The sequence below is a fragment of the Hypanus sabinus genome, chromosome X1 (assembly GCF_030144855.1).
Source record: "Hypanus sabinus isolate sHypSab1 chromosome X1, sHypSab1.hap1, whole genome shotgun sequence".
NCBI classification, from domain to species: Eukaryota; Metazoa; Chordata; class Chondrichthyes; order Myliobatiformes; family Dasyatidae; genus Hypanus; species Hypanus sabinus.
The window spans coordinates 33,455,634-33,481,744 of NC_082738.1; the positions used below are offsets into that span (position 1 = coordinate 33,455,634).

The following is a 26,111-nucleotide window of genomic DNA, read 5'->3' on the forward strand; positions in this document are numbered from 1 at the left end:
TGTTTATTCAGGGTGAGTGTTACACATTGTGTATCTGTACAGAGTCACTGTTTATTCAATGTGAGCGTCACTCACTGTGTAACTGTACAGAGTCACTGTTTATTTAGGGTGAAGGTCACTCACTGTGTAACTGTACAGAGTCACTGTTTATTCAGGGTGAGGGTCACTCACTGTGTAACTGTACAGGGTCACTGCATATTCAGGGTGCCGGTCACTCACTGTGTAACTGTACAGATTCAGTGTTTATTCAGGGTGAGGGTCACTCACTGTAACTGTGCAGAGTCACTGTTTATTCAGGGTGAGGGTCACTCACTGTAACTGCACAGAGTCACTGTTTATTCAGGGTGAGGGTCATTCACTATGTAACTGTACAGAGTCACTGTTTATTCAGGGTGACGGTCACTCACTGTGTAACTGTACAGAGTCACTGTTTATTCAGTGTGACGGTCCCTCACTGTGTAACTGTACAGAGTCACTGTTTATTCAGGGTGACTGTCACTCACTGTGTAACTGTACAGTGTCACTGTATATTCAGTGTGACGGTCACTCGCTGTGTAACTGTACAGAGTCATTATTTATTCAGAATATGGGTCACACTGTGTAACTGTACAGAGTCACTGTTAATTCAGGGTGACGGTCACTCACTGTGTAACTGTACAGAGTCACTCTTTATTCAGTGTGACGTTCTCTGCATATCTGTCTGCAGTTGCTGCCTCTTCAGGGTATGGTGCATTCTTTGCTTTTGTGTTTGCTCGTGAATTCTCCTCACCCTTACCCCAGCCTCTCTATTTCTACTTCCACACACTTCTCGCAGATGCTGTCTAACTTGCTGATCCTCGTGTGCACCAACATTGTCGGCATGTGCACGCAGTACCCTGTGGAGGTGTCGCAGCGGCAGGCATTCCGTGAGAGCAGGTCTTGTATTCAAGCACGCCTGCACTCCGAGCGTGAGAACCAGCAGCAGGTATATGAGCTCTCTGTTTAATTTCCTCTGACCCCCACTTCCCCCATCAGCTCCTTCCCCCTCGACTCCGCACAGCCACTGTCCTTGGAGTGACGGCATCTGTCCTCCACCCCATCTGCTCCTAGGATTACCACCTCCCCAGTTCTGTCCAGTTCCCCATTGCACCACTGCTCTCCAACCCTTTGGGGAAGACTGTGGTTGGAACCGGTTGTTTTCCTCCCTCCTGTCTGTACCCCATGGTCTGTTCTGCCCCAGTCAGCATTGATGTTTGTGGGACTGAATGTAAGGGGCTCAGGATCCTGTGGTGAGTGGATCACCTGCTAACACCCTTAACTCTCACCAGTGTCTACAGTTCAGGAGTGTGATGCAACACTCTCTATTTGCCCGGGTGGAGTTAGTCCATGTACTCCACATCCACCAGATTACCTCTCCACCATCCACAGGTCAGGTGTGTGATGGAACACTCCCCACTTGCCCGGGTGGAGTTAGTCCATGTATTCCACATCCACCACATTAACTCTCCACTGTCTACAGGTCAGAAGAGTTTTGGAACTCTGCCCACTTGCCTGGGTGGAGTTAGTCCATGTACTGCACATCCACCACATTACCTCTCCACCGTCTACAGGTCAGGATTGTGATGGAACACTCCCCACTTGCCCGGGTGGAGTTAGTCCATGTACTCCACATCCACCACATTACCTCTCCACTGTCTACAGGTCAGGTGTGTGATGGAACACTCCCCACTTGCCTGGGTGGAGTTAGTCCATGTACTCCACATCCACCACATTACCTCTCCACCGTCTACAGGTCAGGTGTGTGATTGAACACTCCCCACTTGCCCGGGTGGAGTTAGTCCATGTACTCCACATCCACCACATTACCTCTCCACTGTCTACAGGTCAGGAGTGTGATGGAACACTGCCCACTTGCCTGGGTGGAGTTAGTCCATGTATTCCACATCCACCACATCACCTCTCCACCGTCTACAGGTCAGGAGTGTGATGGAACACTCCCCACTTGCCCGGGTGGAGTTAGTCCATGTACTCCACATCCACCACATTACCGCTCCACCATCCACAGGTCAGGAGTGTGATGGAACACTGCCCACTTGCCCAGATGGAGTTAGTCCATACACTCCACATCCACCACATTACCTCTCCACCATCTACAGGTCAGGAGTGTGATGGAACACTCCCCACTTGCCCGGGTGGAGTTAGTCCATGTACTCCACATCCACCACATTACCTCTCCACTGTCTACAGGTCGGGAGTGTGATGGGACACTCCCCACTTGCCCGGGTGGAGTTAGTCCATATACTCCACATCCACCACATTATCTCTCCACCGTCTACAGGTCAGGAGTGTGATTGAACACTCCCCACTTGCTCAGGTGAATGTGGCTCCAACAATTTTCGAGGAGCTCAACACCAGCTGGGGAAAAGCATCCCACTGAAATGGCACCCCATCCACCCACCACTGGCACTCAGTCCACTATCTCCAAAAATCACGGTGGTCAACTCACCAAGGCTTCTCTGACGACCCCTCCCAAGCTCCATACCTTTCACCAGGTGTGATTATGAGGGGAACAAATCCCCAGCACCAACACTGTCCTGAATGGGAAATACTTTAAATGTCCCTTCACCATCTTAATCCTGGGAACATCCTTGCCATGTGGACTGTTGGGGTTCAAGGAGATGGTTGATTCCCCTACTTTCCGGGTGGTTATATGGAGGGGGAGTAAATGCCACACTTGGTAGCAGCTGGCCGGGGTCGAGGAAGGTGTTGCATACAGAGGGATCAGACTGTGGGAGTGGGTCAGGGGAAGATTCACGTTTGGCATGGGGTGTGAATGGAGGTCTGGGCTGAGACACAACTGACCTGGTGTTGGGAACCAGTGACCTGGACTGGGAGACATCTGACTCGGCCCCTTCTGTCTCGGCCCGACAGGAACGCCTCCTCCTCTCCATCCTGCCCAGACATGTTGCAATGGAGATGAAGGCCGATATCAGCAGCAAGAAGCAGAACCTGATGTTCCACAAGATTTACATCCAGAAGCATGAGAACGTCAGGTTGGCCCTGTCCCCAGGCCCCTCTCCCTTTCTCTCTGTCTCGTTCCCTCCCCCTCCATCACACTCCTCCCTGCCTCTTTCCCCCACTGTCCACCAACTCCACTGCCAACGTACCTGTTCAGTATTACCACCTTATTGTTTGTTTCTGTTTTCTCTGGGGTATAATTACGTGGTCTTCCTTCTTCCTACCCTTTAGCCTGTGACCACGACCTTGCCTGCATTGCATTCCAAGCTGCGGGGTTTGGGAGGGGCAAGGGGTACGCATGGAATTGGCATTGGCACATCACCGACTTCCTGTCAGTCTCCCACTTTTCAAAGCTGTGGTTGAGGTGGGAGGAGGGGGAGTGGGGAGGGGAGGGCTGGCGTTGGCCTCAGGACCTGACTGACCTCCCCCTCCCCCCCCCACTCCCCGCAGCATCCTGTTTGCTGACATCGAGGGCTTCACCGGACTGGCCTCCCAGTGCACAGCTCAGGAGCTGGTCATGACCCTCAATGAGCTCTTCGACCGCTTCGACAAGCTGGCAGCTGTGAGTATTGCGGCGAGGGTAGAGTGGGAATGTGGGTAGGGAGAGGCTGATACCTCGCGGGACAATGGGTTCAATTTCTCACCTCCAGCACTCTCTCTCTGTCTATGTGGAGTCTGCACTTTCTCGTGGATCTCCTTCCACCTCCCAACAATGAGGTGTGGGGAGGGGGAGGGGTTGTTAATTGGATACTGTGAACTCCCCATCTGCGGGTGTGTGTTTAGGTGAGGGGTAGGCACCCACTCTCTGCCCACCCCGATCAATCTCCATCCCTCCAGCCCCTCTATCCCTCCCTCTTCTGTTACTGTCACATACACAAGTCCCTGTGTGCTCGGGCTGACCGGAAAACTTGCTTCCAGCAGCATCACAGACACACAGCATCACATTAAATCGCAAACAATTTTTACAATTAGAACAAAAACCAAGTCCATCATAGTGCAGAGTGGTCACGGTGTTGCTGTACTGAGGTGGTGATCAGGGTTGTGCCGGTTGGTTCAGGAACCGAATGTTTGAAGGGAAGTAGCTGTTCCTGAACCTGGTGGTGTGGGACTTCAGGTTTCTGTACCTCCTGCCCGATGGGAGCTGTGAGAAGATGGGATGGCCCGGATGGTGGGGATCTCTGATGATGGACGTTGCCTTCTTGAGGCAGCACCTCCTGTAGACACTACCCATGGTGGGGAGGGATGTGTCTATGATGTACTGGGCAGAGTCCACAACTCTCTGCAGCTTCTTACGTTCCTGTGCATTAGAATTGCCGTACCAGACTATGATGAAATCAGTCCTACTCTCCTGCTCCTGGGTTGTAAACCCTTCTCCCCACACCCCCTCTAATCCTTCTCCTTGCCTCCTGCCCTTCAGGAGAACCACTGTCTAAGGATTAAGATTTTGGGTGACTGTTACTACTGTGTGTCTGGGCTCCCTGAGGCTCGAGCCGATCATGCTCACTGCTGTGTGGAGATGGGGATGGACATGATTGAGGCCATATCGTGAGTACAACGGGTGTGGGCACAGCCCAGGGGTCAGTGACAGTTTGTGTTGTCTGTGAGTGTGTCATCTATCTGCGTTTATCTGTGCGTATGTCAGTGACTGTGTGTGTGATTTCCTCTGTCTGCCTGTGTGTCTGTGCTTGTGTTTCATTTGTGTGTGTGTGTGTGTGTGTGTGTGTGTAAAAACGCATATCCATATTTGTAACTCTCCCTCCTCACTGCCCCTCCCACAGCACTGATGGTGGGATGGAGTACAAAGACTGGCAGTTTAGGGGTGTGCTCGTGTGTGTGTAAGTGTGAAGTGGGATTATGTGTGCAGAGCCTGAGCACAAGGTTCCCGGCTTTCCCAAAAAACTGCAGGAAATCCAGCCCTGGATCTCTGGAGAGAGCCTGGAATCTCCAAGTGGGAACTGAGTGGGAAAGGGAGGGATGGTGGGAGAGAGGTGGGACAAGGCGAGAGAGGGAGATATGGAACGAGGTATGGTGAAAGTGGTGGGGGAGAGCAGGGGACGGAGAGACAGTGAAGTGGGCTTGGAGAGAGAGAGGGAAGGAGGATGGAGGGAGAAACAGAGTGAGTGGGAGGGTCTGAGGAAAGCTGGGTGCAACAGTGGTGGTGGATGAGAGAAAAGGAGTGCTGAAGAGTAGGAAAGTGGGAAGAAGGGATGGAGAGAGAAAGGAAAATAGGGTGGGAGTGGGAAGAGAGAGAGGGGATGGAAGAAGAGGGGGAGGAGGGAGACAGGCAAAGAAAGGTGTGAGAAAGACTGGTGGTGAACAGGGTTTGAGACTGGAAGGGGGATAGTTAGGTTGGTGAGGAAAGGGAGGAAGGGCAAAGATAGAGAGGACAGAAGGGAAAGGAAGAGGGATTGGGAAAGAGAGAGGGAGATGAGAGAATTGGGGAGAGTTGCAGGGCAGCGGTGTGGGAGGGGAAGAGGAATGACAGGCAGGGGGAGGAGAGGGGAAATGGGGATTACAATCGAGGTGGCCCCATGCCAGCAGGGAGAGAAGTGGGTGGGAGTGTGACAGTCCCCAACCCACCAAACCTTCTGCCTCCTTCACAGGCTGGTGCGCGAGGTCACGGGAGTCAACGTGAACATGCGTGTGGGGATCCATAGCGGAAGAGTTCACTGCGGAGTCCTGGGGCTCCGCAAGTGGCAATTCGATGTCTGGTCCAATGATGTCACACTTGCCAATCAGATGGAGGCAGGGGGCAAAGCAGGGTAAGTCATGGAGTTACACAGGGGAAGATCTCCCTTTCCCAGGGTCAGACCCACACTGGGAGCACCATGCGCAGTTCCCATCTCCATATTGGTGAGGGAGTCATCGAACCCTCAACCTCCTGTTTCTGCAGGAAAATCCACATCACCAAGGCCACCCTGCAGTTCCTGAACAATGATTACAAGGTGGAGCCTGGTTACGGAGGGGAGAGGAATGCCTACCTCAAGGCGAACTGCATCGAGACATTCCTGATCGTTGGTTGCAGCCAAAAACAGGTAGGTGGTCTTTCACTCTGCCTCGACTGAGTCAGGGGTGTTTGGGGAAGTGCTTGGGATCACTGCTGACCAGCCCTGGGTCAATGAGGGGGTGGGTGTATATGCATTGGATGTTGTAATCCTGGGGGGAGGGGTGTGGGAGTCAGGTTCAGTGGCGTTGGAAGTGGAGAGTGTGTTCCTGGGGAGTGGAGTAAAGAGGATGTAGAGATGTCTCCTCATGGGAAGGGGTAGGATATGGAGCAGATCCAATAGGAGTTTTATGGAAAAGTAAGGAATAGACTAGGATGGCAGTGGATCTGGGGATTGAGCCACAATATCACAGGAGAGAGAGTCTCAGGGAAACACACCCTTCGGCCCAACTGATCCAAGATTCCCATCCAAGCCTGTCCCATTTACGCACATTTGGCCCATATCCCTCTAAACGTTCCCTATCTGCATACCTGTCCAAGTGGCTTTTTAACATTGTTAATGTATTTGTATCAACCACCTCCTCTGGGTGACATATTACCCCTCAGGTTCCCATTAAATCTCTCCCCTCTCATGTCAAGCCTGTGCCCTGTAGTTCTTGATCCCCCAGCACTGGAGAAAAAGACTGAGCATATTCACTCTATCAATGCCCCTCGTGGTTTTACACACTTCTATAAGGTTACCCCTCAGTCTCCAACACTCCAGAGAAAAAGTCCCAGTCCCAACCTCTCCAACCTCTCTCCATAACTCAGTGCCTTGAGTCCCAGCAAAATCCTGTAGATCTCCTCTGCATTTGTTTCAGTTTAAATGCACTATTCCTACAGCAAGCTGACCACAGCTGAACACACTATTCCAAGTGTGGCCTCACCAATATCTTGTACAGCTGCAACATAATGTCCCAGCTTCTATACCAAATGCCCTGACTGACTGAAGCCAGAATGCCAAATATCTTCCTCTATGCCCTGCCTGCCTGTGATGCCACTTTTAGGGAGCCGTGTATCTGTACGGTAAGGTCCCTCTGTTCCACAACACACTTCAGGGCACCTCTGTGTAGGGTTGTATTGATCTGACCGCAGTATCTGAGGGCTCGGCCAGTGGTGAACTTGGGGGTGTGAGGTGGAGGATGTGGGATGCACAATCCCCCAGTTATAAGTCCCTGCCGAGCTTCCCTGGGCATCTACCCATTCCAAGGAAAACTGGCCCGGAGCCTGGATCGGCGTGGATGGTGTAGGGAGAGTGGATGTTTACAGTCACTGAGGGAGGGGCCTGTGTGTAACCAGCACTGTGGGAGGGGCAGTGAGCAGGGAGTGTGGGATGATTGGGTCACTGTAGCCTGGCTCTCACCATTAACAATATTTTCTACCCTCGCCTCCCCCAACAGAGGAGAAAGAAGGCCACGTTGGCCAAACTGCTGCAAGCACAGACTCCCTCCACATCCAGCCAAGACTCCTCATTGGAGTCCAACAGACATGTAGATCTCCACATGTCCCACCAACCCTCCCAGGACCTACACAGAGAGGTAAGGATGCCTCCCACACTCACTCTGCTGCCTCTCCCTGTGACCCCTTTACCTCCTTCGTGCCCCCCTGTTTGTCCCCACCCCTTGTCCATAAGCCCCACCTCCTCGCCCTTCGTCCCCAGCTCCTCATCCGTCTTCAGCTTGGGAACTGCAGCCCAGTGCTGCCTCTTGCAGTCAAACAGCCGGAGGTTGGGGTCAATGTTGTGTGCCCTGGAGCCTGTTAACTCTCTCTCTCTTAACCCCCCCCCCCCTTTCTTTTCCAGGGAATCATGGATTACATCGGAAAAGAAAAGTGAGTTCCCGGTCTTCCTAGAATGTTTTCCAGGTCAGGCATACACCTGCCGGAACAGCACTGGGATCAGGTCACTCTCCAGAGAAAACAACCCAAGTTTGTCCAACCTCTCCTTGTAGCTCATGCCCTCTAATCCTGGCAGCGTCCTGGTAAACAGCCTCTGTGTAAAGCCTCCACATCCTTCCTGTAATGTGGCGACCAGAACTGAACGCAATACTCCAGATGCAGCCTGAACAGTTTTATAAAGCTGTAACGTAACTTCCTGATTCTTGAACTCAATGTCCAGACTAATAAGGGCAAATGTCCATGTGCCTTATTTACCACCCTATCAATATGCGCAGATTCTTTCTAGAAGCAATGGACTGGGACCACACGGTTAAGTGTCCTGCTACGAACAGCATCCTGCCTCTTCACTTTTGACCTCCCAAAGTGTTACACCTCACACTTGCCCAGATTGAACTGTCCCTGCCATTTCTCTGCCCGTATCTGTCCCGAGACAGTGATATATGTCACAAACAGCAAGATGGTGTAATGGTTAGCCTAACACTATTACAGTGCCGACAACTCGGCTTCATTTCCAGTTTCTGTCTGTAAGAAGTTTGTATGTTCTCCCATGACCCCGTGCTCAGGTTTCTTCTCATGTTCCAAAGACGTATGGGTTGGTAAATTGTGGATAAGCTACGTTTGACACTTGCAAGCCACCCTCAGCAGACCCTTGGACTGTTTTGGTTATTGATGCTGATAATGCATTTCACTGTATGTTTCAATGTACATAAGATATAGGAGCAGAATCAGGCCATTTGGCCCATCGAGTCTGCTCTGCCATTTCATCATGGCTGATCCATTTTCCCCCTCAGCCCCAATCTCCTGTCTTCTCCCTGTATCCCTTCAAGAACCTATCAACATTTGCCTTAAAAATACATAAAGACTTGGCCTCCACAGCTGCTGGTGCAGAGAATTCCACGGATTCATTGCTTTGATACACCATCAAACACTCCTTATACAGTAACCTTTTCCCCCTTCAATGGCAGGTTATCCTAGGTCTGTGTTAGTTGTTGACATAAATGACTGATTTCACTGTATATTTTGATACATATGTGACAAATAAAGCTAATCTTATAAAACGGCAGAGGTCCCAGCAGGTGTGGGAAACAGCACAAGTCACCGTCTTCCAGTCAGAATACAGTAAGTCCCATTCACTTCCACCTCCGTCTTCCATGGGAAAGCCAATTCTGAATCCAAGCAGCTAGGTCACCATGGACGCCATGCATCTTAATCTTCTAAACCAGCCTCCCGTCATTTTATTCATGGGTGGAGTAGGTTCCAAAGGCTGTCACTGAATGACCAGACACATCCCTGGGACGAAGAGGGTTCCTTGTGGGCAGGAATCAAGCAGACTGGGGACCTGACCGCCCTGGGGTTCAGAATGGGAGATGATCTTATGGGAGGGGAGGCGTTCACTTGAGGAGAGTGTTTGCCCAGTTCAGAACCAGGGTCCCACTTTCAGATGCCTCGCAATTCCCGTACTGGACGGTGATGCAGCTGGTCAGGACACTCGATGGTGCTCCTGGAAAGATCAGTTAGAATGTGGGGTGGGCGAGTACATTATCAGGCCCCGCAGCTTTACGTGGGCTGACCCTGGCTCGGGTCTTCCTTACATCAGCTACGGCCTGACAGAGTGCCCGCTCTTCGGGAAGAGGGGCGAATGCGGCTTCCCTGCCGGCACATCGTTCCGTGCATCAAACTGAGGGTAAAAGACACCCAGCTTATCAGGACGAAAAGTGTCATGTAGTCTGTTATGGTCTGAAAACCCTGCCACATATGCCCCGTGTCTCTGGTGTCACAGAAATGGCTGTCTGAATAACCCTGTTCTACCTTTCTGACAGTGCGGGAAAGCGCAGCTCTTGCTGACCTGAGAGCTGTCTTATCACACACAAGAGATGCTGGAAACCCAAGCAACACACACACAAAATGCCGGAGAAACTCAGCAGGTCAGGCAGCATCTAGGAAAATAGTACAGTGGACATTTCGGGCTGAGACCCTTCGTCAGGACTGAAGAAGGGTCGGCTGTTTACTCTTTTCCATGACCTTTCTGACCTGCTGAGTTCCAGCAGTATTTTGTGAGAGCTGCCTTCTCCCCGATCTCTCACGTAGATGTGATTAATGACAGTAATATTTCCTCAGTACACTTCTCTACGTATCCAGCCACAGGTCTCTCATACTCATCAGTGTGAATGTGAATGGTGGTAGGTAGCCGGCTCCCTGAGCACGCTCCAGTCCGTGTTTTCAAAACAGCCCTGTAATGCTGAGGTTGCCCCTTCTGGCCAGTTGTTTTATCTCCCTTTGAACTGGTTTGAATCAGTTGTTGGTATGCAGGGTATAGCGTGATAGATAAGTGGTTAGAGTTGTTTTGTACGCACCAGGAATGTCGGTATAAACCAGGTCTAATATGTTCTCAAGCCTGGTAGCCAAGTCAGCACGCTGACAGAGTTAGGCAGGGCTGTTTAAAGTTGGCAACATCAGGGCGTGTGGTTTGCAGGTCAGGAATGGCATCTCCCCAGCATTAGCATGGGGGAAGGGGGTGTGTACAGTCACAATCACAATAGTAGTGAACTCCCTCAGTAAACAGAAAGGCCTACACTTCACCTTTAAGAACACTACCACAGTGGGCCGTCACTACCGAAGCGTTCGCGCACCAGTTCTCAATAACATAAACGCATGCACCTTCACCATGAGTCTCGCCAGAGATCACGGGAATTCTGTCGGTCCAAAAAGAGATGAAATCCACTTGCTTCAGGGCCGGTGTCCTGGAACCACACTTCTGTCAGGATCGCTGATTCAGTCTCAGACGCAGGTAATCTAGTTTATTTTCTAGCGATCGAATGTTTGAAGGCAGAATTGCCGGGAGATCTGGCCTGCAGGATTTCGTCTTCAGTCTCGCCAAAGCACTTCCCGCGCTTTTGCTTCCTGGCCCACTGCTTCTGACGGCTCTCTCCTGGGTGACTGCAGCAGGTGACAACACGGAGCGCAATAAGCCCATGCTGCAGAGCTCCGCTGCTACTCGCTAGTGAGGTAGACTTGCAGTACCTGGTCTTCTTAATATCCAATAGTGTCTAGCGATCGTAAAAAAAGATGCAAAGAACAAACGATTACACTATTGCTTGGAGCCGGAGTGGCCGCCACGACTGGCCCTCTTCGCAGAATACTGTTAAAGAATGTCGTGGCCTCTCTCGACCCTTCCAAAATAGAGATCTTGTGTATGCAAACCAACAGTCCGATTAAAACAACCCCTCTGACACACGCCTGCTCCCCGTCACTCCTCTTCCCTCTCCTTGGAGAGGTAGAATGGGTGAGAAAAAGTGTAACAGGTAGAGCGTGGAAGACAAACAGAGCGAGCGTGCAGGAATGGTGGAAGGGTGGCACTGCAGACAACTGGGGAAGGGGGAATTGGGAGATAGAGATCTCTTCTTTAATTTCCACCCCCCTTCCGCTACTGATCGTTTCTCCAACTTCGTGGGGGACACAGACTTCCAAAGATGATCGCACACGCGTACACCCACTGACACCCGGGCTACTTGCGCTCACGCACTGCCCGTTCCTGTACGTGACAGGAGTGTGGGTCCTCCACGCAGGATTCGTGTGCGGGACTGACGCTCTGTCTGCTCCCACCCAGGGATGCCCAGGAGACCATAAACCCCGAGGAGGAAGTGGACGAGTTCCTGGGCCATGCTATCGACGCCTGGACCATTGACCGCCTGCGTTCCAAGCATCTCCGCAGGCTGATGCTCACCTTCTACGACCCCAAGCTGGAAAACAAGGTGGGCATCGGAGGGAAGAAGGGAGAGGGAATGGGGAAGAGGGGTTAAAGGAGGGGAGGGGAGATGGAGAAGTGCGGTCGGGGAAATGAAGATCACACATGCGATGCTCTATCCCATGTCTTTAACCTCATAGTTACCCCTCACCCCTCATCCCCTCCTCCTGTCCCTGACCACACTCCTTTCCCCCACCCCCACCCTACCCCTTGCTCCCTCTGTTTACCCATCTGGCACACCCACACACTACCCTTGCAGACCCACCCACCCCCTCGCACCCATTCTTGCCCACCCACTCGCCCCCTCTCCCATCTCCTTGCCCAACCCCTCACCCCACCAATCCAGTCCCTCACCCCCACCCACTCACTCAATTCCTCCCCCACTCTCCCACTCCCCTCTCCAGCTCCCTCCTGTTCTCTCTCACTCTCACTCTCTGCCCTACAGTACGCCAATGAGGTGGATAACAGCTTTGCTGGTTACGTAGCCTGTGCCCTGCTGATCTTTGCCTTCATCTGCTCTGCGCAGATAGTGATCGTCCCACAGTGAGTACTTCATTGGACATGGGGAGGGACAAGGCACAGAGAGTACCCCACATCACCCAAACCATTGTCTCCCTGAGTCCAAAGGTTTCCCCAATCAAAGTCACAGTCTAGTTGACTCAGCCAGTTCCACCACCGGCACAACCCTCCTCCATGGTCAAGGACAACTTCCAGAAGGTGGCATCCATTACTAAGGGCCCTCACCATCTGGCACATGCCCTCTTCTCATTACTACCATCACCGAGGAGGTGCAGGAGCCTGAAGAGACACACTCAGTGATTCAGAAACAGCTTCTCCCCCTCCACCATCACATTTCTGAATGTCCATGAACACTAGCTCTCAATTCCTCTTTTGCACTGTTTATTTATTTCATTTCTTATTGTAATTTTTTTTACTGCTGCCTCAAAACAACAGATTTCACAACCTATGTCAGTGATAACAAACCTGATTTTGATTGATTTTCAGATTCACAAGTACATATGCGCCTTACTTAAGCCTGCTGGGGCAAAGGCTGCTGACAGCAGCTCATCAGAGTGCTCTGTCCTTGTCCAGTCTTTCAAATTGTTCCCAGGTGTAGCCCATCTTTGAAGCTCCTTCAGCTCCCATTGATGTTGTCATTGGAGCTTCTGTTGGTGTCTCTGTACCTCTGGGTTTTTACGGGATGGTGACCCCCCATGGACAGCCTTCCTCCTTTCACAGCCGGACTTGGTACTGTCCTTGGCAGAGTCGCTGTGTGCACAGGTGCAATGAAAAACTTACCTACAGCAGTATCAGAGACACAACATTTTCAAGGAAACATAAATGAAAGCATGAATTATACACTATTTTTATGAGGAAGAACACAATTAGAACAAACAAAGAGTCCATCAAAGTGCAGAGTGGTCACGGTGTTGCTGTACTGAGGTGGTGATCAGGGTTGTGCCGGTTGGTTCAGGAACCGAATGGTTGAAGGGAAGTAGCTGTTCCTGAACCTGGTGGTGTGGGACTTCAGGCTTCTGTACCTCCTGCCCGATGGGAGCTGTGAGAAGATGGGATGGCCCAGATGGTGGGGATCTCTGATGATGGACGTTGCCTTCTTGAGGCAGCACCTCCTGTAGACACTACCCATGGTGGGGAGGGATGTGTCGGTGATGTATTGGGCAGAGTCCACAACTCTCTGCAGCAAGGGTTCCTGACCTTTCTTATGCTATGAACAAATACTATTAAGCAAGGGGTCCATGGACCTCAGGTTGGTAATGCCTGATCTACATCTTCTTACATTTCTGTGCATTCAAATTGCTGTACCAGACCGTGATGCAACCAGTCAGGACATTTCCAACTGTACATCTGTCGAAGTTTGTTCGATCCCTCCTTCTCTTCCTCACCCCCCTCCCCAACCTCCATCTTCAGAGGTATATAGCACAGAACCAGGCCCTGTGGGCCAACTCACACATGCCAAACACGTCTACATGTTGGAAGTCCTGAAACAGTAAAACAGAGAGTGCAAGATGTTCCTGACAATTGACTAACAGGACTGAGAAAGCCCCGAGGCATCTTGCAGAAGAACATTGAATCCAGGCTAGAGATGGAGAGCACTAATCTGTGCTGCAAGTTACTGTAGTGCCTTACGTGCACAGGTACATTGAGGTAGCGTTGTAAGCTTCCAAGTTCACCAATAGCATCTCCTGGGGCAACCACAATCAAGAAAGCTCACCACTGCTTCCAGCCTCCTTCACTCCAGGGCCAGCTTGTGCAATCTCTCACATTCTCATCTCATTACTGGTACAGGAACTTGAGGACCTCAATGATTCAGGAACAGCTTCTTCCTCTCCGCCATCAGTCTTCTGCATGGTTCATGAACACATCTTTTGGATGATTGATGTATTTATTATAACATCGTAATTTTTATGCCTTGCACTGTGCTGCTGCCACAGACCAACAAATTTCACTCCGCAAGACTACTAACCAACCTCTCTTTATTTCTCTCTTCTCCCCCACCCCTCCCATTGGGCAGAAGATACAAAATCCTGAAAGCACACACCATCAGGCTTCAAGGACAGCTATCCTACTGCTGTCAGACTATTAACCGATCCCCTGGTATGATAAAATGGACTCTTGACCTCACAATCTGCCTGGTTGTGGCCTTTGCTCCTTATTGCCTGCTTGCATGACTGTTAGGGCCATTGACAAAGTAGATTGTGGGAAATCTTTCACCATTGCTAAGATAGAGAGAACGAGGACCTTGACATACTGATGCGGTGAAGTGATCTGTCTGGATGGCGTGCAGATCAGTTTTTCACTATCTCGGTATGTGTGACAATAATACATTAATAATCATTTAATAGGAAATGAAAACAGAAAATTTATAAAACTCTGGTTAGACCACACTTGGAATATTGTGTTCAGTTCTGGTTGCCTCATTAGAGGAAGGGTGTGGAAGCTTCAGAGAGGGTGCAGAGGGGATTTACAAGGATTCTAACTGAATTAAGGAGCATGTCTTATGAGGATATAGGTTGAACGAGCTATGGCTTTTCCCCTAGGAGCGAAGGAGGATGAAAAGTGTCTTGAGAGAGGTGCACAAGATGATAAGGAGCATAGATCAAGTGGACAGTCAGAGGTTTTGTCCCAGGGCGGAAATGGCTAATATGAGGGGACATGATTTTAAGGTGATTGGAGGAAAGTATAGGGGGGATGTCAGAGGTAGGGTTTTACACAGATGGTGATAGAGGCAGATAACATTAGGGACATTTAAGAAACTCTAAGCACATGGATGATTGAAAAATGGGAGCTATGTGGGAAGAAAAGGTTAGATTGATTTTGCAGTAGGTTAAAAGGTTAGCACAGCTTTGTGGGCCAAAGGGTCTGTTCTGTACTCTAATGTTCTATGAAACAGAGTACAGAGCAGCAGATGAACAAAGTGCGTTGTCTCGGCGTGACCATAGTGCTGGGATTGTCAGGCTGTGAGATGGGTGTTCCCCCACCCCACCCTACACCCGATATCCTTCTCTCCCTTCCGCTGCCCTCACGCGCAGCATTGGCAAGGGGCTTTGGGCTGTGAAGCTGAAGTTCCCACCCCAGTCCCAGATCTCCACAGAGGCCCCCAGGCTGGTCTCGGACCTTCCAGAAGGAGGAGGGGAGGGGTTTGGGGACTGCCTGTTGGTGAGACCTTGGGGAGCCCCTCCACTAAATGATGGCGGGGGTGGGGGGGTTGTGTGATGGGAGGTGGATGATCTCAGCTGGAGGGATCAAGGGAAGTGGCCTATTGTTTCTTCTGACTGGGAGAAACCCCCCTCCCATCACTGGGCTCTCCCTCACCCTTCCTCCTCTACCCCACAGTTCCCCCCTGATGCTGGGCTCCTTCCTCTGCTGCTCCCTGATGCTGGTCGGCATCCTGTACATCTGCACCATCTACTCTTGTTACAGTGTGAGTACAGGGGGGCTTCACAGGTACAGACCCTTCACTGTCTGATGTGGTAGCTGTCCATGTATGGGGGCAACGCTTTCAGCGTTTAATGTGCTCACTGGCAGTGTGTCTCTGCGTGTGTCCGTGTATCTGTGTGTGCGTTACAATATAAATCGGGGGGGGGGGGGGCATTGACAGGCATGAGGATGTTGCCTGGGATGGAGGGGAAGTGTGAGTGTGTTTGGGAGTGTGTGTGTGTGTGTGTGTGTGTGTGTGTGTGTGTGTGTGTTTCTGTCACTATACTCATGTGTGTTATTGACTGTGCCTGGGTTGTGGGGGCATTTAATATGACAGAGTGCTGCCTCTGTAGAAGGGAGGGAAGTGGTGGAGTGATTTAAAGAGGGAAGAGCTGAGGCAGAAGGGATGGTGGTGGGGGAGAGAGAGGGAGAGCAAGGAGGGTGGGGCAGAATAGAAGGGGAATGGACGGGAGAGGTGAGGGAGGGGTTGTGCGGATAGTGGTGGTGGGAGTGTGGGGTGGTGAGGAGGTAATGTAGTTAGGGAAGGGGTGACCCTATTGTTGAGGTGGGGAATACTCGTGTGGGGGGGGGGAGGGCTGCTAGAGGGTGTGGTCAATGGACCCTCTTCCTCAGCCCTCATTGACCTCCCCGCCCGCACCACAGCCGCTACAGCACCTTTCCATGAAGATTGTGCGGTCACGGGCCAACAGCACCGCGGTCGGCGTCCTCAGCATCGCCCTGCTCTTCCTGGCTGCCTTTGTCAACATGGTGGGTAGTCCCTCACCCCTCCCCCTAGCCCTCACCCCTTCCTTAACCCCTCCCCCTAGCCCTCACCCCTCCCCCTAGCCCTCACCCCTTCCCTTAGCCCTCACCCCCTCCCCCTAGCCCTCACACCTCTCCCTAGCCCTCACCCCTTCCTTAACCCCTTCCCTTAGCCCTCACCCCCTCCCCCTAGCCCTCACCCCTCTCCCTGTCCCTCTGCCCCTGCTCTCTCTAGCTCTCTGCCCCCTTCCATCAGACATTCACTCCTTGTCTTGCTCCTTCCCAGTTCTCCTGTAGCTCAGAGGATCTCCGTGAGTGTGTGGCTCGGATTCACAACGTGTCCCCGCAGATGGTCAATGCCTGTTCCCTCCGCTCCCTTAACATCACCCTGGGGGATGAGAAGGATCTGTGTGGGGGAGGCTTCCCCAACTGCAGCTTTCCCGAGGTGGGTGAGGAGGGAGTGTCTCACTGTGAGAAAACAGTGAGGAGGGAGCATTTCACTGAGGGAGGGACAGTGAGGAGGGAGTGCCGTGCTGTGGGAGGGGCAGTGAGGAGGGAGTGCCGTGCTGTGGGAGGGGCGGTGAGGAGGGAGCGCAGTGCTGTGGGAGGGGCAGTGAGGAGGGAGTGCCGTGCTGTGGGAGGGACGGTGAGGAGGGAGCTCCGTGCTGTGGGAGTGGCGGTGAGGAGGGAGTGCCGTGCTGCGGGAGGGGCAGTGAGGAGGGAGCGCCGTGCTGTGGGAGGGGCAGTGGAGGGAGCACCCCGCTGTGGGAGGGGCGGTGAGGAGGGAGTGCCGTGCTGCGGGAGGGGCGGTGAGGAGGGAGCGCCGTGCTGTGGGAGGGGCAGTGAGGAGGGAGTGCCGTGCTGTGGGAGGGGCGGTGAGGAGGGAGCGCAGTGCTGTGGGAGGGGCAGTGAGGAGGGAGTGCCGTGCTGTGGGAGGGACGGTGAGGAGGGAGTGCCGTGCTGTGGGAGGGACGGTGAGGAGGGAGCTCCGTGCTGTGGGAGTGGCGGTGAGGAGGGAGTGCCGTGCTGCGGGAGGGGCAGTGAGGAGGGAGCGCTGTGCTGTGGGAGGGGCGGTGAGGAGGGAGTGCCGTGCTGCGGGAGGGGCGGTGAGGAGGGAGCGCCGTGCTGTGGGAGGGGCAGTGAGGAGGGAGTACCATGCTGTGGTAGGGACAGTGAGGAGGGTGCGCCACACTGAGGGAGGGACGGTGAGGAGGGAGTGTCATGCTGTGGGAAGGGGCGGTGAGGAGGGGGCGCCACACTTTGGGAGGGAGTGGCACGCTATGGGAGGGGCAATGAGGAGGGGGCGCCATGCTGTGGGAGTGGCGGTGAGGAGGGGGTGCCGTGTTGTGGGAGGGGCAGTGAGGAGGGAGTGCTGTGCTGTGGTAGGGGCGGTGAGGAGGGTGCACCATGTTGTGGGAGGGGTGGTGAGGAGGGAGCATCTCCCTGAGGAAGGAGGGACTGGTTCCCAGCTCTAATGTATTCTGTTCCTTCCATCTATCCCCCTTCACAACCACTCCTCTGTTCCTCTTCAACCCAACTCCCTCCCTCTCACCTCTCACTCTCTCCTCCCCCTCCCACCTTCCCCCCCCCCCCAACAGTACTTCACCTACAGCGTTATTCTCTCCCTGCTGGGATGTGCTGCCTTCCTCCAGATCAGCAGCGTTGGGAAGCTGGTCATCATGGCGGTCATCGAGGGCATCTACATAGCCATTGTCGAGGGGCCCAAAGTCAAACTCTTCAACAACTTTGACCTGCTGGTCATGGCCAACACCCTGTGAGTCCCACTAGATGCCAGGAACTCTGCTCCCTCCACCCTCTCATGCTCCCCAATCCCTGATCATTCCCCCAACCCCATTCTCCCGCAGTCTTCCCAAAACCCTTAACTCCTCCCCTCACCGATCAGGAACCCATCCATCGTTGCCTTCAATATGCCCAATGACTTGACCTTCACCAACCCCATGGCAATGATTCCCATGGATTCAGCACCCTCAGATCTGAAGATCTTCCTCCTCATCCCAATTCTAAAGGGATGTCTACTCACTCTGAGGCTGCGCCCTCGGTTCATTGACTCTCCCACTGATGGAGATGTCCCTTCCATATCCGCTCTCTCCAGGCCTTTCAGTATCTGGGAGGTTTCAATGAGATTCCCTCCTTCGTCCTTCTGAACTCCATCAAGTACAGGCCCAGAGACATAAAACGTTCCTCATACGTCAAGCCTTTCATTCCTAGAGTTGTTCTTGTGAACTTCCTCTGGAGTCTATCCTGGAACAACACATCCTTCCCTCAATACAGAGCCCAAAACTGCTGAATGATTTGTAAAGTTGCACTATAAGTCTTAGCTTCTATATTCTGTGACCTTGGCTATCCCGTATTCCTTCTTCACCTGCTTATCTACTTGTGTTTCCTCCTTTGGGGATCTTTGCACTTGTACACTGAGGTCCATCTGTTCCTCAGGCTATTGGTGATGTTTACGCATAGGAACTTGAGGCTCTCAAACCTCTTGACCTCAAAACCATTGATACAGACAGGAGACTGGCCCCCTTTCTGAAGTCAATGATTAAACGCTTAACCAAACTAATCCCTTCTGTCTACACTGTGTCCATATCCTTCCTTTTCCTGTACACTCGTGTGCCTACTTTGTGGAGTCTTGATTGAAGGGTCTCAGCTAGATACAATGATTGTCCATTTTCCTCCACAGACGCTGCCTGACCTTCTTAGTCCCTCTGCTTTTTGTGTGTGTTGATTGTGAACGTGCCCATCATACCTGCCTCCATCACCACCCCTGACAACACCTTCTAGGCACCCACTGCTCTCCACGTTAAGGAAAAACCTAGCCCACACATCTACTCTTTCTACCTTTGACACTGTGCATGCCCTAGCTCTCCAAACTGTATGACCCCACACTGACCAGGATTGTACTCCATCTGCCTTTGCTCTGCCCGTGTTCCCACCCGGTCAGTGTTATCGTGTAACCTCCCTACCATCTCCCCAACCAAGCTGCAAAGTCTTGGACTGGGAGTCAGCAGGATGGGGCAGGGACCCCCACCCTGGGGTTCGTAGACCTCTCAGAATTGTCAGTTGAGCTGGGCTATACAGCCACCCACTTTTTGCTCTGAATGACCATGTCTTCCCTCTCTGCTCTCTCCCCAGGACGAGCAACGACACTATGGCCTGGTGAGTCTCCTGTTTCCCCATTTCACCCCCCCCCCCTTACCTGAGACAGCTCGGCAAGCCCTTGCAGTCCACGTGGTGTGGTAGGGAGATATTGGAATCGGTTTATTACTGTCACGTGTACTGAGATAGAGTGAAAAGCTTGTCTTGCACACTGTTCATACAGGTCAGGTCATTACACAGTCCATTGAGGTAGAACAAAGTAAAACAGTAACAGAATGCAGAATAAAGTGTCACAGTTACAGAGAAAGTACAGAAACTGTGAGGTTTTACTGGGGGACCATTTAATAATTTTATAACGTTGGGATAGAAACTGTCCTTGAACCTGGTGAAACGTGCTTTCAGGCTTTTGTATCTTCTGCCTGACGGGAGGGGAGGGAGAGAGAATGTCTGGGGTGGGTGGGGTCTTTGATTATTCTGGCGCTTTACTGAGACAGTGAGAAGAGTGGACAGAGTCCCATGCAGACAGGGCTGGTTTCCATGATGTGAGGAGCTGTGCCAAGCAGTGATGCTTTCCATGTGCATTGATAAACATTGGTAAAAGTTGACGGGGACATGCCGAATTCCTTTAGTTCCCAGGATTCAGACTGTGAAGAAATGGTTGACATGTTTCCCAGTTGGGATGGTACGGAAGAGGCGGAGAGTGCTCCCCACCCCCACCGAGTCCTCCTGGGCAAAAGGGGTGGAGGGTTTAGGAGATGCTGTCCACATAGTCCAGGCTTTGACTGTGGTGTATTGAGTGTGCCCGTGGTGTGGGAGGGTGCTTAGTGGAGGAAGTGGGATGGGGTGCCAATTGAGTGGGTTGCTTTGTCCATCACACTCCTGTCCTGCAGACGGTGGAGAGGTAACGTGGCAGATGTGGAGTGCCTGAACTAACTGCACCCGGGCAAGTGGTGGAGAGAGCTTGGGGTGTCAGGAGGGGTGGAGTCACTCACCGCAGGATCCTCACCCTCTGACACGCTCTTGCGTTTCCCTGCTTGGTGGTGACTCCCAAGATGGGGGATGTGGGCGGTGGGGTTGTCATGGAATGTACGTTAATCCTCTCCCATTCTCCCCACCTCTCTGTACGTCGCATTTTGCAGTGAGGAGCTGGTGCCTAAGGTGCCCCTGAGGTACATGACCCCGGTGGTGCTGTTGCTCTTCATGTTGGTCCTGTTCCTGCATGCACAGCAGGTGGAATCCAAGGGCCGGCTGGACTTCCTCTGGAAGCTGCAGGTGAGGAACGTGCTCCCGGGGAGGGAGGGTGGAGGGGGGACTGAGTGAGGAAAGAATGAGTTAATGAGGAGAAAGGAGGGGGGAAGGGGAGAGGAGAGGAAGGAGTGAGGGAGTGGAGGGGGAGTGAATGAAGGGGCAGGGGTGAGGGGTGGATTGAGGGAAAGGGGAGGGAGAGGAGAGGAGAATGACGGGAAGGGGGAGGACAAGTGTGGTCTACAGCCCAGCTTGACCCTCTGGGAGGTAGAAGGAGGCGGGTTAGGAGAGGAATGGGAGTGGAGGGGGTGAGGCGTGGGGGAACAAATGGGGAATGGAACTGAAAACCAGGTAAATAGGCAGGGGTAACAAAGGAGAAGGGGGAAATGGGTTGGCAGGGGGAGATTGAGGGAGGTGGGGGGTGAAGGTCTGGGTTGGGGGGGGAGGAAGGGGAGCTGTGAGGGTGATGTGATGTCCTGGAAAAGGGAGCAGAAGAGATTCTCCAGGGTGTTGTCCTGGATTGGAGGGTTCTAGTTACAGGGAGAGATGTGTGCTGTTTATGAGGTTGCAAGGTGTAGATACGGTGGGGAGTCAGAATCCTTTTTTCCCCACAGCAGTGGTATCAGAAACAAGAGAGGTAGGTTTGAGGTGAGAGGGAGGAGGTTCAAAGGGGACCTGAGGGTTAAGTTTCCCCACACAGAGAGTGGGTGATACCTGGAAGTTATTACCAGAGGAGGGAGTGGAATCAGAGACACTGGTTGTGTTTGATTGGCATTTAGATAGGCAAGGGGTAGAAGGACAAGGTTCAATTGGGGCAAATGGGTAAAAATATTGGCAGGGTCCATTCTGGACTTGGTGTTGAGTAATAAACCTTCCAGGTAACTGACCTTTCAGTGGGAGAATAGTTAGGGAGTGTGACTACAGCTCAAAGTTTTTTTAAATGATTAAAGATCCTTTAAAACAATTAGCTTTATTTGTCACATGTACATTGAAACATGCAGTGAAATACATTGTTTTAGTAAAGGGAGCTTTTGGCACATTGGCCTTCATAAATTAATGTACTGCGTACAGGAGATGGGACGTTATGTTGAAGTTGTATAAGACATTGGTGAGGCCTAATTTGGAGTACTGTGTGCAGGTTTGGTCACCTACCTACAGGAAAGATGTAAATAAGGTTAAAAGAGTGCAGAGAGAATTGCCAGGACCTGAATTATAAGGTAACATTGAATAGGTTTGCACTTTACTCCCTGGAATGTAGAAGATTGATGGGAGATTTGATAGAGGTGTACAGGATTATGAGGGGTATAGATAGGGTAAATGCAAACTGGCTTTTTCCACTCAAATTGGGTGGGATTACAACCAGAGGTCATGAGTTAAGATACGATAAGATAAAACTTTATTTATCCTGGTAATTATTGTTGCAAGGTTTCTCTGTCAGAAATATATATGTACTTTAAACTACAAGATGTAAGCATTGAGGTGTGAAAAAAATACAAAAATGTGCATTAAAAAGTAAAAGTGCAAAATACAGATGTGCAATGAAACGGTGTACTTGAGGAGGAGGAGTTGTAGAGTTTTGTAGCCACAGGGAGAAAGAATCTCTGTGCTGCTCAGTGGAATCAGTCTGTTACGAAAGGTGCTCCTCTGTTTGTCCAGAAGGTCATGGAGGGGGTGAGAGGGATTGTCCATAATGCTCCGTACTTCTGCAGCACTCTCCTCCCAGACACAACCACCGGGGAATCCAGTTCCAGCCCCAGAACAGAACCAGCCTTCCTGATGAGCTTGTCCATCTTCTTGGTATCCGCTGCTCTCACCCTGTTGGCCCAGCGACTACAGCATGGAATAGAATGCTGGCACATCTGCAGCGTAGCACTGCAGACACTGAATGACTTTGAAAGGTGAAAAGTTTAGGGGGAACATGAGGGGAAATGTCTTCACTCAGAGGGTGGTGAGAGTGTGGAACGAGCTGCCAGCACAAGCTCAATTTCGACATTTAAGAGAAGTTTGGATCGGTACATGGAGTTTGAGGTATGGAGGGCTATGGTCCTGGTACAGGCCAATGGGAGTAGGCAGCTTAAATAGTTTGACATGGATGAGATGGGTCAAATGGCCTGTTTCTGTGCTGTACTTTCTCCTGACTATTTGTGTCAACGCCCAGTACAGTCCGAGGATTGTACTGGGGCAGCCTGCAAATCCAACCGTGCTTCCAGCGCCAACATAGCACGGCCACAATTTACTAACCGCTAACCCCTACATCTTTGGACGGTGAGAGGAAACCAGAGCACCCAGAGGAAACACTTGCAATCACTGGGAGAACGTACAAACTCCCTGCAGACGATGGCCGGAACCCCTGTAACAGTGAAATGCTCACTGCTTCAGATAAGTATGGACCTTGCGAGAGAGTATTAAACTGAAGCAAGGCAAATTATGAGAGCATTAGGCAGGAACTAGAAAGAGTTAATTTAGAAAGAGGTGTCTTTGGGCAAGTCCACATGTGGATAGTGTTTACAGGCCAACTTCGCACAGGTATGTTCTGGTCAGATGGAAGGACAAGGATGGGAAGTTTTGTCGAGAAAGTGGATGAATTGAGTCAAGAAGAGAAAGGAAATGGGTTGAGAGTGTTACAAAGGCAGAAGGAGATGTGGGCTGTGAGGAGGGATACAGGGAGTAGTGAGGGTTGGAGAGGGACAAGGACAGTAGCAGAGATTGAGATTATCGACTTGAGTAGAAAAATTAGAGAGTCTTCCTTACTCCCATTCTCTCAGGATCGGTGTGACAGACAGACCGACGTACTTTATTGATCCCGAGGGAAATTGGGTTTCGTTACAGTCGCACCAACCAAGAATAGTGAAGAAATATAGCAATATAAAACCATAAATAATTAAATAAAAATAAGTTAATCATGCCAAGTGGAAATAAGTCCAGGACCAGCCTATTGGAGCAGGGTGTCTGACACTCCGAGGGAGGAGTTGTGAAGTTTGATGGCCACAGGTAGGAATGACTCCTACCTGCTCAATTCCACTCTTGTTGGTGTGGGGTGGGGAGGGGAGGAACAGGGAGATTTCTGCTCTTCCACCCTAGTCCACACGCAGCACAGAGACAGGCCCTTTGGTCCATTGTGCCCATGCTAACCCCCATTTCCCCAGCACTTGCTCCATAAATTTTCCTGTCTTGGTGATACCAGTGCTACTCCAGATACCTCTCCAATGTCGTGGGAGTCTCTGCTTCCACTCCCACCTCAGACTGTTTTAGATTCCAGCCCCCCCCTCCCCACAATTGGGATATAAGACTCCCCCCTCGTATGCACTCTAAACCTTTGGAGAGTGCAGACACTGGAATCCAGAGCTCAGTGAGTTGAGCAGTATCTGTGAGGTAGAGAGGGACTGTCAGTAGAGACCCTGCATCAGGAAATCTTTCCTCAGCTCCTTTCAGCCTCACGGAATCTCCCCAACCCACTGAGTTCCTCCAGCAGACAGTGCGTTGCTCCCTCTAAACCCCTCAACAGACGCTCCCACTCACTGTGAGGAAAAGACTTGTCTACCCCTTCTACACCCCTCTAACTCTGCACAGATCTGCATCAAAAACTTACATTGAAATGTTCCATCTGCACTTGCAACCGACATAACCTGGGTGTGTGCTGAGTGTCACCTCACATATGTCGCCAACCGAGCGTCATACCCACAATGCTCAGCAGCACAACACAAGCAACAACAGCAGCTCAATAATGGCAATAAAAAAACAAGCTTCTTTTCTTCCTCACGGACAGGCGTCCAACCCCAAGCTTCTATCAGGTCCCACCTCAGCCCGCTCCGCTCCAGGGAGAATAGTACCAGACTTTCCACAGCGACACAGTAGCGTAGAGGTTAGCGTAACGCTATTGCAGCACCAACAATTACCGTAACCACATGTGTTTCCTCTCATTTTCTCTGGGGGTTCCAGTTTCCTCCTATGTTCCAAGGGCATATGGGTTGGGGTTAGTGAGTTGTGGGCACTCATGGGCTGTCCCCAGCACATCCTCGGATTGTGTCGGTTGTTGACGCAAATGATGTACTTCACAGTATGTTTTGATGTACACACGACAAGTAAAGTTAATCTTTCTTTAAATTGAGAGTCTCCATTCCAGGAAACCTCCTGGTAAATCTCCTCTGCATCCTCTCTCCAGTGCTTCCTTTATACACCCTGTCTATCTCTGATACAGGGAGAAGTTCCCTATAGTCTCCCCTTTCTATAACCCCTCCTGATGTTGTACAGCTCAATCGTGTTCCCCTCTTGAACTCCCCCACTCCACGGAGAACAGACCCAATCTCTTCAGGTAGCTGAAACACTCTGTCCCAGGGAACTTCCTGGGGGAAGTCCTCAGCATCCCCTCCAGCAGTGACCAGATCTGCACACGGTACTCCAAATCAAAGTCAGAGTGGAGTTTACTGTCGCCAGCACAGGTGCAGTGAAAGACCTCCCTGCAGCAGCATCACAGGCCAGGGTTTGCTATGGCTGTCAAGTGACCCCCCCCCCCCCACCGTTCTGGGCCAATGGAGGCGAGTCTCTTTGTGACTCCTTCGCAATTACCACTTCCCAAGGGTCCCTCTTGTTCCCACCTCCCTGCTCCACACCCAGTGAAGACAAGTCTCCCCTCCACCACCCTGCCTACCTGTGACCTTCCAAGGTCCTTCTGTTCCCCAATGCTGCCCGTCACCTCCCGTCGCCCCTCTGCTCTCATGCCCAGTGAAGGGAGGTGTCCCGTGTTCCACCTCCACCACCCGGTCTACCTGCCACCTACCTGTCCCTCCCAAGGCTGTTCCTCCATTCTCCAGTCTGCATGTCCTGTGAGTGCCCATTCTCTTCTGCCGACACTGTGTCCCCACTTCAGGCCACCGAGGAGAAGGAGGAGATGGAGAAGCTCCAGTCGTATAATCTGCGCTTGCTGCACAACATTCTGCCCAAGGATGTGGCCGCCCACTTCCTGGCACGCGAGCGCCAGAACCACGAGCTCTACTACCAGTCCTGCGAGTGTGTGGCCGTCATGTTCGCCTCCATCAGCAACTTCTCCGAGTTCTACGTGGAGCTGGAGGCCAACAACGAGGGCGTGGAGTGTCTGCGGCTCCTGAACGAGATCATCGCTGACTTTGACGAGGTGATGGAGGTGGAGGGGTTGGAGGGTGTTCGGGAAGCATGGAGCAAGGGAGATAACGGAGTTGGATTAAATGTTTTTACTGAGTCTTTGTACACACGCGCAACTTGCAGTGCGGGAGTGACGAACCGGGCCCTCTGAGACAAAAACGTGCACTCGAAAACCCATACAATAAAAGGAGAGAGAGACCTCCGCTTGTAGGAGGCTCAGTCAATCGGCTGCATGTGTACTTGACACATTCTCACAATCAATCCATTATGCTTCAGGGTGTTGTGGAGTTGTGCGTCTTCATTTAGATGGTG

At 51.8% G+C, this 26,111-nt stretch overlaps 1 protein-coding gene across 1 annotated transcript in view; it reads left to right on the forward strand.

The window, feature by feature from the left end:
* LOC132384782 (adenylate cyclase type 5-like) overlaps positions 1-26,111 on the forward strand; it is a 179,267-nt gene that overhangs the window by 145,438 nt on the left and 7,718 nt on the right. Inside the window, exons 4-20 of the mRNA XM_059956276.1 lie at positions 815-964; positions 2,911-3,032; positions 3,448-3,559; positions 4,415-4,542; positions 5,601-5,759; positions 5,891-6,032; positions 7,381-7,518; positions 7,782-7,810; positions 11,484-11,628; positions 12,067-12,164; positions 15,477-15,564; positions 16,224-16,328; positions 16,609-16,767; positions 17,921-18,096; positions 19,473-19,496; positions 20,576-20,708; positions 25,549-25,812. Of these exons, the coding sequence (XP_059812259.1) occupies positions 815-964; positions 2,911-3,032; positions 3,448-3,559; positions 4,415-4,542; positions 5,601-5,759; positions 5,891-6,032; positions 7,381-7,518; positions 7,782-7,810; positions 11,484-11,628; positions 12,067-12,164; positions 15,477-15,564; positions 16,224-16,328; positions 16,609-16,767; positions 17,921-18,096; positions 19,473-19,496; positions 20,576-20,708; positions 25,549-25,812 (2,172 nt within the window). The remainder of the gene's footprint in view (positions 1-814; positions 965-2,910; positions 3,033-3,447; positions 3,560-4,414; positions 4,543-5,600; positions 5,760-5,890; positions 6,033-7,380; positions 7,519-7,781; positions 7,811-11,483; positions 11,629-12,066; positions 12,165-15,476; positions 15,565-16,223; positions 16,329-16,608; positions 16,768-17,920; positions 18,097-19,472; positions 19,497-20,575; positions 20,709-25,548; positions 25,813-26,111) is intronic.